The 15,655-nt window shown below is 39.5% G+C and overlaps 1 protein-coding gene across 1 annotated transcript; it reads left to right on the forward strand.

Moving 5' to 3' along the window:
* Positions 1 to 1,827: 1,827 nt before the first annotated feature.
* Positions 1,828 to 10,423, forward strand: GTF2A1L (general transcription factor IIA, 1-like; the record flags this gene model as incomplete). The annotated part of the gene is made up of 8 exons (XM_008936697.1): positions 1,828 to 1,929; positions 2,228 to 2,351; positions 3,968 to 4,023; positions 5,215 to 5,308; positions 6,602 to 7,206; positions 8,613 to 8,903; positions 9,615 to 9,704; positions 10,316 to 10,423. Coding segments are annotated over 8 exons (1,470 nt in total), but the record flags the coding sequence as incomplete, so codon positions are not given.
* Between the last annotated feature and the right edge of the window lie 5,232 nt (positions 10,424 to 15,655).

The raw sequence follows: 15,655 nt of genomic DNA on the forward strand, positions 1-15,655 counted from the left end.
GGGAAGCGGTGCCGCCTGCCGCTCGCTGGCGCGGGAAGCCCGGGGACCATTTCCAAAGCCGTTGGTGTTGGGGGGGCTTATTAAAAACAAGCGTTCTGTGGGCAAAAGGCCCGCGTCGGGGCTTGGCGTGAGCACGGGGGGACGCCGTGCAAGGCGCCCAGGAGAACGGCGGCGGCTTTTAGTCCCCTCCGGGTTTCCTCTGTTGCTGCCTCTCCCTGTGCAGGACTTCAGGTGGTCCTTCAGAGGATGGTAACCTCAGGGAAGCCTTAGAGGCTTCACTTTAAGACTTGGTTTTGGTAGGATCGAATCATAGAATCCTTATGGTTGGAAAGGACCTCTGGGATCATCGAGTCCAACCTTTGTAACTGGGGTGTTGATAAGCCCCTCCTTTGCACCCTGCTCTATGCAGAGAAAACCTGAGTTTGCAGTGTTGGCCATTTCTGATCTGGATGGCCTGGCTCTGGGGTAGAACTGAATTCTGGTAACATCTGCACTGTCACCATTTTTCTATAATTTGGAAGCATGTAGGGCTTGAATTTTACAGTTGCTATGTACAGTTTTTATATAGCATAATAAATATTTGTACTTACTACAGTTTGGCAATCCTTGGGAGAGGAATAGGCCTGCTGAAAGATTTAAGTTCAGCCTCTCTTCTGGATTAATGATGAAGCCAAAGCATTCAATGTGCAAGCTAGTCAGTATCTTTTTGAGGGTAGTGGTGCAAGAGTAAATTTTTTTTTTGTCTTACTTTATCTTCCTAGTATCCTGAAATGCTGAGGGAATTCTTGGAGATCTCTAGCCTCCCATAAGAAATCATACATGAGTATGGTTATTTTAAAGTAGTGCTAGGTTGTGCTGATAACTTTTTGCAACAAGTGTAATATTTTACTTCTTAATAACTTAGAGGGTTTTATTGAACAAATCATTGTCTGCAGTTTAGAACAACTTTAGAGCAGTAAAATATTAATCTGATGTTGAGTTAGAAAATTGTAAATTCATATCTTGGAATCTTAACTTCTAAGGCTTCCTAAAAATCTCAGCTTCGTCTTTCACTTTGTATAGGCTATTCTGGTGGTAATGATAGTCAAGATTAATAAGCTTTAAATTGTTAAAGGAGTATTATCTTAATTTTCATCTGAGTGGATGAATCTGGAAGCTCACGTGTGTCTGTTGTCCAGGTCTGACTGGAGGATTAGGATTTAATCACTGGTGTGTGGAGAAGGAGGAGTAAAATGTGTTGGAGTCCTGTTGTAATATAATATGAATGATATGTATTGATAACTGTAGTGTTAAAATGTCCATACCTAAACTACTATATAGCATCAAACTATTACCCCAAAGGAAAAAAAAAATCTGTTACTTTTCAGGTTACTTATATTATGCTTATGATAAAATAGGTACATTTAATTTTTAGTAGATTTTATTGTTGCTTGGTCTTTAAGTTGGAGGAGCTGACACCAGAATGATACCTGTGAATGTCAGTTTTAAACTGGTAATTTGGACATGCTTCTTTGAAAAGGCAGCACAGCAATTGTTCTTATAGTTTCTAGGATTTTAAACATTTCTGTAGCCTGCAGAAATCAGTAACTTGAGGCTCAAATCCAGTATTTTTCCAGGGATGTCTGTTCCCAGGGATGTCAGATTTAAAAGAACGTGTGGACTTGTGGACATTTGGATTTGAGAATATTCAGTTTATTACTGGGATGTCTTCATGCTGTTCAGTTTGTAACAGTAGTTTGTGCAACAAGATTAGACTTTGTGCTATCATTTCAAATTACTGATTGTTCATCTTAACTTGAAAATATTTTGGTGTTTTTTTTTATGTAGCCTAAACTATACAGGTCTGTTATCGAAGATGTGATTGAAGGTGTGCGGGAACTCTTTGCAGAAGAAGGTTTAGAGGAACAGGTTCTGAAAAACTTGAAGCAGGTTTGTTGGGTTCTCCTGCATTAATAGAAGTTATGTATTCTTTTTCTTTGGAGATTATGTGCCTGTTTCTTGGCCCCCCAAAACATGCACCATTGTGCCCTAACTTGTCGTTCACAGAATATTTAGAATTCAGTGTTGGGCTGCTGGAAGTAAAAATTCAGTAATGGTTGTTACCATGTTTGTTAGATAAAATCAGTCAATTTACTTCTGGAAAAGCTAGTTATATCTGATAATTATTTTAGATGTGGTTTGTTTCTAAAGGTGGTATCTCTTGACCTTAATGATAATCTTTCTGCAGCTTTGGGAAACCAAGGTGATGCAGTCTAAAGCAACAGAAGGCTTCTTCAGACATAGCCAGGATCCTCCACAGTTTGCCCTGCAGTTGCCACAGAATTTTCACCACATTCTGCAGGCTTCAGCAGGTCAGATATTGTTAGATGCAATTTAAGAATAGCTCAGTGATTCAAGAATGTTTTTGAAAGACTTGAAGGTGCTGCAGTAATCTTGGATTTGCAGTGTTTATGTATATATCTGACATGATGGGCAACAGTAACTATTTGAATGCAGAATTTGACAAATAATTCAACTTAAGTAAAATAAAGCAAGTATGGCTGTGTACTCTTGATCTGATGCTTATTTCCAGTAACAAAATTGTCTTGTCTGCAGTCCTGAAGTGTCCCTTCAATTGCAAATTTACCCATAGGGTTAAGCTTTCATTTCTCCTACTAGTGTGTGGTATGAGGTGTGCAGAGGTTATATGACATGTTTGTGCTATGCAGCTCTGTTGTCATGTTGGAGTTTCATCTGGCTCTGTTAAAATGTAATAAGTTGTTCAAAGAGAGGGAGGTTTATTTTGGTTTGTCTGCCAGTTTTCCTAAAAGCAGTGTCCCTGTTGCAGAGACTTTCACACAGCCTTTGGTATCAGGACCTGTTCTTCTCAATTAAGGCCAGCTGGCCACTGTGGTAATGCTACCCTAGAGTGTAATGCTCAGCTGAGGCCTCTCTAGTGTGAGAGGCCGTTAGGACCTTTCCCCATAAAGAGAGAAAAAACAGGAGATGATTTAATGACAATCTGTGTTGTAGTACACTTTGAGGTTGGGCAGGCATACCTCATCTGTGGTTTTGCAGTCTTCATACTGGTTTTGGAGATACAGGTGTTAGTTATTTCATGTAGCTAAAGGGGATGTACTTTTGGGTTTATTTGCTCTTGGAGGCTTTATATTTAATGAGCTTTACCCTGTTAGTCCATAGTTTCAGAAGGGCCATACTAAGGCAAAACAACTTGTTGAAGCCAGTGATTGATTGATTTATTTTTTTAAATGGGGAATTGAGTTGTCTTATGGCTAGATATTTTTTTAAAGTAGGGCTACCTAAATTGTTTGCCTCTTGAAGCCTATAAAAGGTTTTCTTTTGGTTTATCTTCTCCCACTGAAGTCAATATTGAATACTTTTGAAAATCCCACCCTACTGTTCCTTCTGTTAGCACCATTGGATTTGCTCTGGAGAAGAAAAACACTTGTTCATTTTCCTCATGTTGACAAGGCAATTTTACATACATGTAAAGCACATGTAACTTTTTGTATACATACAAGTATACTTTATATAAGTGTTGTTGGTCATGTTAAAATGGTAGAGTTTATTACATCTAATTGATGTAATAAATGGAAATGGCATGCTTGATATTTTTACAGTACAATTTAAACAGATCAAATAGTTAAATAGAAATATTTTAATACAACAACAACAAATCTAAGACCATCTTTTAGTAAAATGAAATTTTTATAAATTCAGGGTATAACCTCTCCCCCTGTGCATACAGCATAGGCTTGAAGTGACATAAACAGAAGTATATTGAAGAGCCTTATCTAGAGCTGCTCACTTGTTTGTTGATCTAATGGGTATGAACTGCAGTTAGATTGCTTTAGTTTCAGCAGTGCTTGCTGTACATTACTGAAGGATTGACTGTGTCTGAGAAATTAATGGGTTTTGTAAAGTGGTGGGTTTTTTTGTTGGTGTGGTGTTTTTTTTCTCTTTTTAGCTTCTTTAGTCATCCCACCTGGCAGAGGTTTTCAGCATTTCCCAGCAGGAGACATGGTATGTAGCTGTAGTGACATTATATTTCAATTTTGATTATTCTGAATTCTAAATTATTAGGTTTATCAGTTGTTGATGGGTTTAAGGGGAGGCAAGTATGAAATATTTTCTATGTACAGATGTTTAGGACAGCATTTAGGGACTGAAAAAGTGGCGTTTCTCATGACAATTTCATCTGTCCAATATAGTATAGGAAGCAAGGGAGCAGAGTCCTGCTGAGGGAGCATCAACAGCTGAAGAAGCTCAGTGTTGTTACTTCTAGCTTTTTTTTTTTTTTTTTTTAAAAAATGAAAATCATATAAAAATTAAGAGTCTGCAGAGGGAGAGCTGTAGCTGTACTGCTTATGTTTAAGCAGTGAAAAAGGATGGGGATCTAACAGTTGGTTGTGCAAGCAGCACAGCCAGAAGTGTGTTGGAAGACATGGCTGCGTGTGTTTAGCCCATAGGAGAGCAGTGGAAATGCACTTCTGCAGATCCTTTTTTTATTACTGGGTGTTAAAATAACACACAGTTGGGAAATGCCAGCACTAGTGAAGCTGGGAGCAGCATTATCTGTGAGGCATAGCAATCACCCAGAAGAAAATGGATGTTTTTAGAGCTGACAGGTTCTGAACTCTGAGGAGGGACTATTAATTGTCAGAGCTTGATGAACTTAGTGCCTCCTAAGCCTTGAGCTAAGTACCTTGCCAAACTGAAATATGGTATTGGGAAGCTATTTATGTAACATGTATGTTTCCTGATGTAGAATTTGGATTTCCACAGAACAGCTAGTTTGAAAGGGAGCTGTATATGCAACTCTTTGCTTTCCAGGAGAAAGAGAGAAGGTGAAGTGACTTCATAGGCCTAGGTGAGGAGTCTGTGGTGTGTGCAGTGATGCAGAAGTGTGGGTAAAAGTGGCTCTGAGCAGAAAAATACCTTTCTGAATGGTGTGTACAGTGGGGGGGTACAGGAAAACCTTCTGTTAACAAAAAGGGAATGTGATAACTGGAAAACAGGGAACACTTAGGGAAAGTCATTATCCTGTCAATACAGAAAACTCTGTCTGAATCTCAGAAGTCTGAAGTAACTCTTCAGTAAAGATGATCACAAAAAGGCCCTCATTTGTGTTTCATCTGTATGTTACACGTGGCATTTAGGGCCCTAAGGAGATAAAGTATGCACTGCTTCTTAATGAAGCTCTCGTATGTCTAGGGTACTTCACAAGAGGGTGCAGCTCTGACTCTCCCTTCGGGTATTGCTTATCCTATACGTGTGCCAGCTGGAGTGACGCTGCAGACAACATCTGGTAAGATGAAAATGTTACAGTGCTTTGATTGTGTGTGCCTGTTGAAAGATGGTCCCAAGTACAGTAGATAAAACAAATGGGAAGCTAAGGGTGGGTAGAGCCAGTTACCCCCTTCTTCCTTTGTAGTTTGTGTAATTGATGTGTGGGGGAAGTAATTATATTGCTTACTTAGTGTGTCAGTTGTGGACACTTGCAAGATCAGTTAACGTGGGCTGCCAGGTGATGCCATTTTTTGTCTTACACCTGCTTGCAAATGTGCTCCATTGTCAGTCCAGACATACCTATCTCCTTCTCCTATATGAGCGGCAATCTTCCATGTTTTATAAAGGTGAAGACATTCTGATGCATGAGAATCAAATTAATTTCTTATTCAAGTGAAATCCAACCATCCATTAACCTTTTTGCTCACACTTTTTTGCTGATAAAACTGCCTGCACAGCTTGTACGGAAATGCGTGTGTACTGCTTAGGGTGTGATGAGCAGAAAGCTTGTTTCAGTCATAGATTGACTCTTTCCTCAAACAGCTGTTCTTTAAGAACCAATGTCACTACATATTTCAGGTATAATTCTGAAGGTTTTGAGACCCTATAGGCTGGTACTGGTGACTCAGTGTGGGGAAAAGGATAATTAAATTCCGATGGGAACTTGGCTCTGGAATTTTAATTCTAACACTGATAACAATAACTTCAAGGATTTGGTATTTGGAGTGGTTTTCAGATAATGGGAGGACAGGTAAACTAGGAATTTTTTGGTTTTTTTTAAATTAAACTAGGCAGTTTCTTTAACGGGGATACGTAAAGGTCTTCAAAGGAGTAAACGGTCCCTGTAGCTATGGAATAATTTACTGCTTCATCTCATATTCCTTAATTTTTGAAATGACATGGAAACAAATTCAGAACAGGATTTTCCTTTTTATTTAAAAAAACAACAACGAAAAAAAACAACAAAACACTCTCCAAACAAACAAACAAAAAAAAACAAACCAGGATTTAATTGAATTGTTGAATTTACTGCCATGGGCTAGTGTGAAAGCCAAAACCAAAAAGGGATAGTGAACAAACCAAAAAGGGATATTAAACATGATGGTCTGTGTGGAAGCTCTGACTTGAAGAGCCTCTGAACACTTAATTTTCAAAGGCTGAAATTGTGCTTGGAGAAAGTACTGCTTTGTAGACATCCTGTTTCTCATAGTTTGCCTGAGGGTTTGCTATTGGTTATTAGTGGTAGCAGGACAGTGGCCTGGATGAATATGTGGTTTAATCTGCTGAAGCACTTTTTATCTCTTCTCTGTAGGGCACCTTTATAAGGTGAACATGCCTGTTATGGTTGCACAGGCCTCAGGAGATGCAAGTATTCTCCATCATCCTGTTCAGCAGATATTTCATCCCCTTGGGCACCCTTCAGTTCTGCAAGCCAACGTTGCCAGTGCTGCACAGGTGAATGCACCTTCTGCCCAGGCAGCTGCTGGAACATTGCCACACCAGGGGACTGCTGTCCAACAGACGGTGGTATTTCAAGCAAATGTCATGGAAAAAACCCACCTGGAGAGCTCTGTCAGTACTACATTGGTCCAGCAGCCTTCTGTGAGTCAGCAGCAGCAGCTTGTGACTAACATGGTGTTGAATCAGCGTGTGGACTCCACAGAAAAATCCCAGCCTGGCAGTCTTCACACAGCTGTGTTTACTCCAGAATCCTTGGAAGGGTTTTCTCCTGTTGAATCCTTGGCAAACAACTCGAGCAGCCTGCTGCTGGATGTGGAGGGGCAGTTAGACATTGAGCCTCAGGAATTGGTGCATCAGCAGGTGTCTGATGATATCATTGAGATGATTATTGGAGGCGAAGATTTGGATGCTAACGCTGTACTGAAATATGAGGACAGCGTTGTTTCCTCTGACAAGGTGAGACCTTTTAGTTCTCAGCTGGTGAAAACACAGCTGCTAGAGATGGTTGTTTGAAGTATCGTAAGAGATGTGAACAAACACTTCTGTAAGTGACAAGCAGCACCTCTAAAAATCATAATAGTTTTTATTATTACAATTGAAGTTCATTCTTGAGCTTGCTTTGAATAACAATAGCTGACTGCTTATTTTTCATTAAGAATTTGTTACAGATATTGCTGAAATACTGGCACTGAAGAGATGTCAGTCTGAAAAAAAGCTAAAAGTTTAATGGACAGAATGTATTCTTAGACTTGCTATTTTTGGGGATAATAGTTTTCTTTTATTGTGACTGAGCAGATGTGACATGACCCTTTCAGAACTTCTTGTGATTCTGACACTGAATCTGCATATGGATCCTGGCCAGTTGTGGGCAAATGGCTTTTGAAGTGCCTACTGGGATTAGTTTTAACTTGTGGTGTGCAAAGAGCGTTTAAATTGCATTGAGAATGCATATTGGGTATGAAAATTCAGTTCTGAGAAGTGAAAATCTGCTGGAAGGAAATGTATTTTCTTGGGAAAAATCGTGAGCAAGCTAGAAGAATGGCTGTGTGGAAAACTTAAATGACTTTAACAGGCCACTTTCCTGACTTCATCTAATTTTTGTTCCAGGATTTATTTGCAGATGTTCTAAATTCAGGGTTGTAGCACTTCTATGGGATTGAGGCACATTTATTACATTAAAGTTTAATGGCAGTAATGGCAGTTATGTTACTAGCTGAACTTTGTAGTAAGAGTGGAAGGTCAAAACAGCATTATTTTCTTGAACTAGGTGTATGTGGATGTGAATTAAGTGCTACAATAAAGATTTAATGAGAAGCCAAAGATGGCTGAAAGTGTAAAGCCCTTTTATGCTCCTGAGAATGCTCCTTTTAGGAGTCCTAGCAATTTATCAACAGTAAACTGAAGTTCTGAAATATTTAGTCTCAGCTTTTTATGTCTTATTTAAACAAAGCATTTTGATTGAGTTGAAGGAGAGGGATGAGTTCATCTTGACTTTTATTTCAAAAATTAAAAATGGTATTTTTGAGGTTTTTGATTTTTTTTTTTTTTTTTTTCCAATAGAAATAGTAGAGGCCTGCTCAATTGTCTCAAGAAGTTGTTTGAGTACAATAGTGTTTAAAGAGGAGTCTAAGAAAATGTCTTTCTATGTTGCTGAGGAATATTTGGCATGGATTCCATTTGAGATTAGGTGTAAGAATAAGATTTTTGTACTCAGGGTTTACAAGCAGGCCAGGACTTGAAACTGTCACTTTAATGCCCTGATCTTCTTGCTTTATTAAACGAAAATCTCAAGCTTTGTACTGAACAATGAAAGCTGTGTAGCATTAATTCACAAGCTGTCTCTGGTCTCTTTTTCTTGTCAGATGGAACCTACCGAGCAAATGGAGTCTAATTTAGGATCAGAGGAGGTTACGTGCAGTGACATTGAAGGCATAATTCAACTAGATGGTACTGGTGACATTTCTCCCAAGGAAGAAATGCTATGTACAAAAGATAGGGAAGAGAATGAATTCATTGGTATTATTGAATCGGAGGATCTAAAAGTTCTGGAGGATGAGGAAGATGATGATGAAGAATGTGACAGTATTTCAAACACGGAGTCTAGTGGCACTGGTTGTGATAATGAAGAGCCCCAAATAGATGTAGTTGAAGAGGTAATTTACTTTTAAGCTTGATGAAGCACATGGCAATAGTGTGTCTGTCTTGACTGTTGGGTTGTTTGACCTAGAACAATTTCTGGTAAGTTTAATGCAGGGAATGGGTAGTTAAGTTACATACTCTTGAGCTAAGAGGTATTGCTGAGAAGTTACTTGAGAGCTTATTGAGCAGGGTCAACAAATGAAAGAGGTGTTGAGAAGTCATTTGTTTATTGGTTGAATTAAAATACTTAATTACCAGAATTAAAGTTCTCTGGTGAACCCCTGGCCTCGAGGGAATGGCGTTCTGCCTTGTATCCCAATTGTAAATAAAAGTCTAGGTTTCTTTTCCTTCTGAAGGACCACAGGGGCTTAGAGAGGAGAACAGTGTGATACCAGTACCTGTGTGCCATTTTGTGTCCTAGAGATTCACAAGACTATAATCTCATAGCATCTGGACTTCAAATAAATAGTTGTTTAGTATTCCAGTTACTGGGGCCAGCTTCGCCAGTTAGAGGTCTTGCTCTTTGACCTGTGTTTTTGTTTAGAGTTTTTTTGAGAACATAAACATGTAAAGATGCTTATAAATGAGCTTTGTGCAACATAGTCTTCATAGCCTTTAGATCCTGGTATTTGCAGTGGTAATCTTTATTGTTCTAGGTGTACTCAATGTCAAATACATTCAGTGGTATTCTGAAAGAATGTATAAAACACAATTTTAATCTCTAGGACCCCTTAAATTCTGGTGATGATGTCAGTGACCAGGACACTCCAGATTTGTTTGACACTGATAATGTGATAGTTTGTCAGTATGACAAGGTAAAGTATATAGTTTTATCTTTGTTCCTTAATTGTTCTAAGTAACACATTTGGCAAATCCATATCTGGTCAGTGCCTTTTAAAGAAAATCTAATGCTGTAAAAGAGTGTTTAAATTGGGTGTTTAGCTGACAATAGTCTGAAGACTTCCCTGCTGTTCTCTGAAATAAGAATAATCAATGAGTTCATAATGGCCCGTTAAAGGAAAAGGGGCAAAGTCTTGCAAAATGAAGATTTGTAAAGCTGCCACAGCATATACATCTCTGTATCTTTGAAGTAGTATCAAGAGCTCCATGGATGTATGTATGCCAGTCTCAGCCATGAATTAAGACTTCTGACATGTGTAACAGAGTGTGTGTACTTTTTTTTTTTTTACATTTTTTGTCTTTGAAGTGCTCACTGAGAGATTTTCCTACCAGAATTATGTTGTGCCTGAAAAACAAAACAGCTAAGGGCCATTTTGTCCTCCTTTGTATTAGAAGCTTAAAATTCAACCTCACTTTGAACTCTCGAGGATAAACTTCCTATCTTGTGCTTAAAGTCACTTTTTTTTTTTTAAGTGGATGCTCTAATATGTGTTGAGAGGGGGACTGACTTACTGTTTTCCATCAGATACATCGAAGCAAGAACAAATGGAAGTTCTTCTTAAAAGATGGAGTGATGTCCTTTGAGGGTAAAGACCATGTTTTTGCAAAAGCCGTTGGAGATGCAGAGTGGTGAAATCTCACTGAAGTCTGTACTTCAAGACTGTGGCATTATTCCCTTATGAATTTTCTGTGGAACAACTAGACTTTCTATTTTTTTGATGTTAAAAAAAACCCAAACCAACAAATCTGTGTTAAAACTATGCAAAGTAAGTGTTAATACATGCAGACTAAACCACTGTATTGTTAGCTACTCAGCTAGCTGTCTTTGCTGTTATTTTTTTATTATTTCATTACTGTTATACCCAAGAAATCTCACTGGAATGAATAGCTTTAAAGACAAAAATGTTGAATCTGTTAGTAATTCAAGTCACAGAATACTAAGTGACTATATTTAAGTAAATTTCAGTTCTGTTAGTTTTCTTTCCACTTCTTAAAATAAGAGATGAAGTATGACTTGAAATATAAAACTACACTGTTGTTGGTAGTATTATATTTCTTTTCAAAGGCTACTGAGTTTTGTGTTTTTTAAAAAAGAGCAACATCTATGGAAGTCTGAAAGCTTTGGCTGTTTCAGCTGTGTACTTCTTTCTCCCTTTTCCTTCCTCCTTTTTTTGTTGCTGCTGTGTGGGTTTTTGACTTCAGGTTAAAGGTAGGCATTTTAGATATAAGTTGGGAAATGTAGGTGGAAGATTCTTGAGCTCTCAATATGAGAGTTGTTGTTGTTTATTCTGTACTCTCTCTGACTACTGAGATGCAATGAATAGTGTGATTTAACATTAAAATGTGATTTATTTTCACTGTCAATGCAAAGTCATTTAAGTTTGCTTCTGTACATATCCAGTGCATTCTAGGGCTACAGACCAGTAAGCTGTGAATGATACAAATTGTGCGTAATAATAAAATGTCATCTCATACACATTTCTAGCACAGAGTTGTTTTTGTGTTCCCTGAGTATAAACTTTGTGTAGAGAAATGTGTACAAGCCATGCCTGTGACAGCAGCTCACCCTGCCATGGGAACTGCACTCCCAGCACTCCTCAACATGAGAATCATAGAATGGTTTGGGCTGGAAGGGACTTTAAAGATCATTCAGTTCTAACATCCATCCTAATTAATGGGCACCTCCCATGAGCTTTTTATTTGTGGCTCTACAAAGAGGTCAAAAAAGTCCTGGGACCTAGCCCTTCAGAGCTGCAGCTTTGCCCTGGCTAGCTCCTGTTCTTGTAGGGCAGTGTTGGAAAGTGAACGGTAAAGCCTCAGCCAGGCTGCTTTGGAATAGGATAGTCCTGCTAAAAGGGCTGTGGCACCCCTCCCTCCTGGCTGCTGCTTTTACATCTGCTGTAAAGCCAGACATTTTGGTTACCTCTGCTCCCTGGGAGGATGCAGAGGCTTTGAGAAGAGAATGGAAAGAAAGGGGGTAGTTGGAGAAGAGTGAATATATAAAAGAAATGGGGAGGGGGGAAAAAACCCTTGTTCATAATGGTACAAACCCTTGTGCTAAATGCATAAACAATAGAGATGCTTCCCCCAGGAGGCAGTTCTTTAAAACCTATTGAGTTTCTTGCATGCCTTTTTTTTGACATAGCTGCTGTCCAGTACAAAAGATAGGATGCTGAACTAGAAGGTCTGACCTGAGTGTGGCATTTTTGTGATTTAGAGATACTGCTGCTGGGATGTGAAGAATTGTATATTCAGAGACAGTTACAGTATTACAGGGTGTGTTTTCTTTTTCCCCATTCAGCTGACTGGCAGCTGCGCTCGTGCTACCCTTCAGCCCCATAAATGCACAGGAAATGTAGCTCCTACCACATGATAGATGCTTTTAGATTTCAGCACTCCCTCCTGGGCTCTGAGGTGTTCATGCTCCATAGATGTGTGTGTTATGGGCTGGGGGATGGTCTTCAACTTGGGCAGCGTAGCGATGCTTCACAGCAGACAGGAAGCAGAGGCAGTGTGGTGGAGGAATCCATGGGATGGGGCTGGATCTGCACTGTTCACCAAGCACCACGTGCTCTTCTGAGACTAGGACCTGCGTTCACTAGTCACTATAAAATGAAGTTGCTAAAGAGTACCTAATTTTTAGCCAGCTTTAGAGATGGACAGCTTTTTCCTCTTTGCTGCATCTTTGTGCTTGTGGTGTTGGCTGCCTCCACGTGAAGGTGAGGAGTTGGAGCTCTAAGCATCCTTGTAACCGCCCATCTTCTCTCTCCCTCTCCCTTTTCAAACCTTGTTCCTCTGAATGGGTGCTGAGATGTGTGAGAGAGAAGTATTGGAGTAGGAATTCCACCCCCTCATCTCCTTGAAGCTTTACTCATTTGTACTTACTACATACCTTCTAGCTGTTAGCTTCATCTGCCTTTTTATTCTGTTCTTGGAACACTTGTGTTTTGAAGTTTTGCAAGTTAAATTTTATGACAGTATGATATTGATGATATAGACTGCACATTGGAGATTGGCAGTATTTCTTCAACACTGGTCTCTTCCCAAACTTCTTGAAAGTTTTACAGGTTGAGCATTGGTGATGTTTTTCATCCTCTTTTGCTTTTTCACAAATCACGTTGTACCATCAGGAATTAAAATCTCAAAGGGCTGTTTGCCATCTTTCCTCCTGCAGCTTTGCTGACAGTATGCATAGCTGCTCTTACCCTAGTAAAAGCTGATGTGCATCAAAAGGGATGCTGAAGATGGCTTAGCTACAGAATCAAGTATCCCCTGGGTTTTCATTTAGTTGCTTTTTTTAACCCAGCACCTTCTTGATACCTTGATGTGGGATCTATCCCACTGCCTTCCTGAGCTATCAAATATAGAAGCTTTAGGGATTAGAGCAGGGTTTTATTCTTTCTGTCTTAACCCTTCCCATATCAGAGAAGATGGCTACTGAACTCAACGCTGCAGACCTGGCTCCCTCCAAGCTACACTGCATGTCTTCTAGGAGTGCTTGCAGTGTTTTTCCCAGTTCAGAGCTATGGACTGTCTGCTTGGACTCCCTCAGGAGGACTGACTCATTTTCTTCCCTCTGAGCATACAAGAATTGCCCTACATTTTATTTCCAGTGTTCCTGAGTGAACATGGCAAAGATTTTAAAATGCTTTTGAATGAGGCCTTTACAACTAAATATATCTGAAGTCAGGAATTTTTATACCAGAATAAAATGTTTCTTATTAAAACGTAAGCTCAGTTAGCTCATTCCTGTAGCCCATGATTTGAGCAGGAATTGGATCAGACTGCTTTGGATCTGAATAGTTTACATATTAATGCTTTTGGTTATTGCTATTACTTACAGTTTAGCAAATGTTGCTGCAGAAGTGATGGGAAGGAATGTGTTATACCAGTTACGGCCATCAAAGATACTTCAGTAAATGGCTGTCTAAAATTTTACAGTGGAAAAAAGGTAAGTTTACCAAAAATAACAAGATAGAATAGCAAACCTAACTTCTATGAGAAGCTTTAGCATGAATCTAAATCTTTAATAAACTTACTTTTACCTATTTGCTCACTTTTGGATGTAGAAAAATTTAAAATGTACAAATTACTTTTGTTGTTTGTGTGGTTGGTTGTTTTAAGCCAGCGATTATTTTCTGAATAGTAGATTTCACTCAACTTACAGCAGGTACAAAAGGAAAAATGCTCACAGCTCTCACACTTCTTTGATGTTACCTAGGCAGCATTGTAAGGCAGCTACTATCAGTTGCCACTGTTTCTAACTCGTTTCTCTTGTATGTAGTTTCCTGATAATGTTACGTGGTAGGTGGACAGGGAGGGTGTGCTTGCAAGCTCTTGTCCTGTTGAAAAATAATTTAAGTAAATCAGTTATTGCCCACTGAAGACACTATGTGCAGGACTCTTCCATGTGCTGTCTGAAGAAACAGGTCTTGAAAACCAGTTTTGAGCTGGGTGACAGAGAAGCCTTAGGCCAGGTAGTTCTTTTTTCATCGGTGTCTTTAGTTTCTATTATATTTCAATATCCTATAATAGTCCTGTTTGCTCATCTGCTGAGTGCAGGAGCTGGTGTGTATAAAGATGTGCATCATATGGAATTTTTACTGCTTGCCAAACCATAGAGTTCTAACAGTCTCTGCTCTCGATCCTGCTCCATTCCCCATGTGTGTGGGCTGCTCATGGGTACAGCCATGCTTAAGCATACACAGCTTTTATATGGCTTGAAATCATGGCATCAAGCTGAAGAGAAGAGAGGGTCAGAGATGTTATTTCTAATTAACAAAATTATAAGTTAATGCTAAACCAGCCACTAGTACAAAGAATGACTTTCTTTAACATAAAGTGAATTTAAATTGCAGTGTTTTGGCAACAAGAGGCGTGCTTTGGAACACAGATTTTCACTCTTGCTGTCACAGATTTGAAAGCAAAGGGCTGGGTTGAGAAGGGGAATGTAAGAGGTTTAAAGTGACTGCAAAAATATAATTTTTCTGTGTATTAGAGCCTTCACTTTTGATGGCCATCAAGAAGCGTTAGGCTGTGACTGTTCTGGAATAAGCAGAGATCTTAAACAACTGCACTGCTCTGCTGGGTGCAGGGGAGGTGCCTATTATACCCACTGAGGTTCTGTCTTCAGATTTTGTGAGCATCACTGAGAGAACGTGATCCAAGATGTTAAAACTTTTAACTACAGGCCCAAATAAACCACATTTGATTTACCTTCTGTGAACCATAAACTGCCACATGTAGGTCTCACTGCTACCTTATTGGTTTGATGAAATGTAAGCACTTGTGTGTTCCTCCCATCAGAGGCAAGGTAACCAACAAGAATAAGCAACCTAAGAAGAGGCTTGATCTGCTTGAGACGGCTTTGGCATCTGTTTTTGCCCAGAGGACTGTGAACTTTCCAATAACTAACCACCTCATTTTCAGAAGACTAGGCAGTGCAGAACATAGCCTCTTTATGATGGGCCCAGTACAGATGGTTTGGCCCATACAATGCAGGTAAGAGCTTCCACATCTGAATCTCCAGCTTCAGTAGTGTGGTGTTGGATCATGGCAAGCGAACTGCATAAAGGTGACAGCTGTGGACAGAGTAAATATACTGCAAAGGAATGCTTGGTTCTTACTTAAATTAGAAATGCAGCCACAAATCTGGATCTCCTTACCATCAGGCAATGCAAGGTGAGAGAAAAGATCATCTTAATGAGAAAACGGTCACTGGAAAGTAACTACTCTGCTTCATTAGGTGGGAAGGGAGTTGGCCTGCTAGTGCTGAGGAGTCCCCAGTGCATCCCAAATGCTACTGGCACTGGTGATGCTGGAGAGTGTGCAGATAAAAAGTAATTCATGAGACTGTCCCTGGGGA

This window comes from Merops nubicus, unplaced genomic scaffold (genome assembly GCF_000691845.1).
Source record: "Merops nubicus isolate BGI_N331 unplaced genomic scaffold, ASM69184v1 scaffold33233, whole genome shotgun sequence".
Taxonomy (NCBI): Eukaryota; Metazoa; Chordata; class Aves; order Coraciiformes; family Meropidae; genus Merops; species Merops nubicus.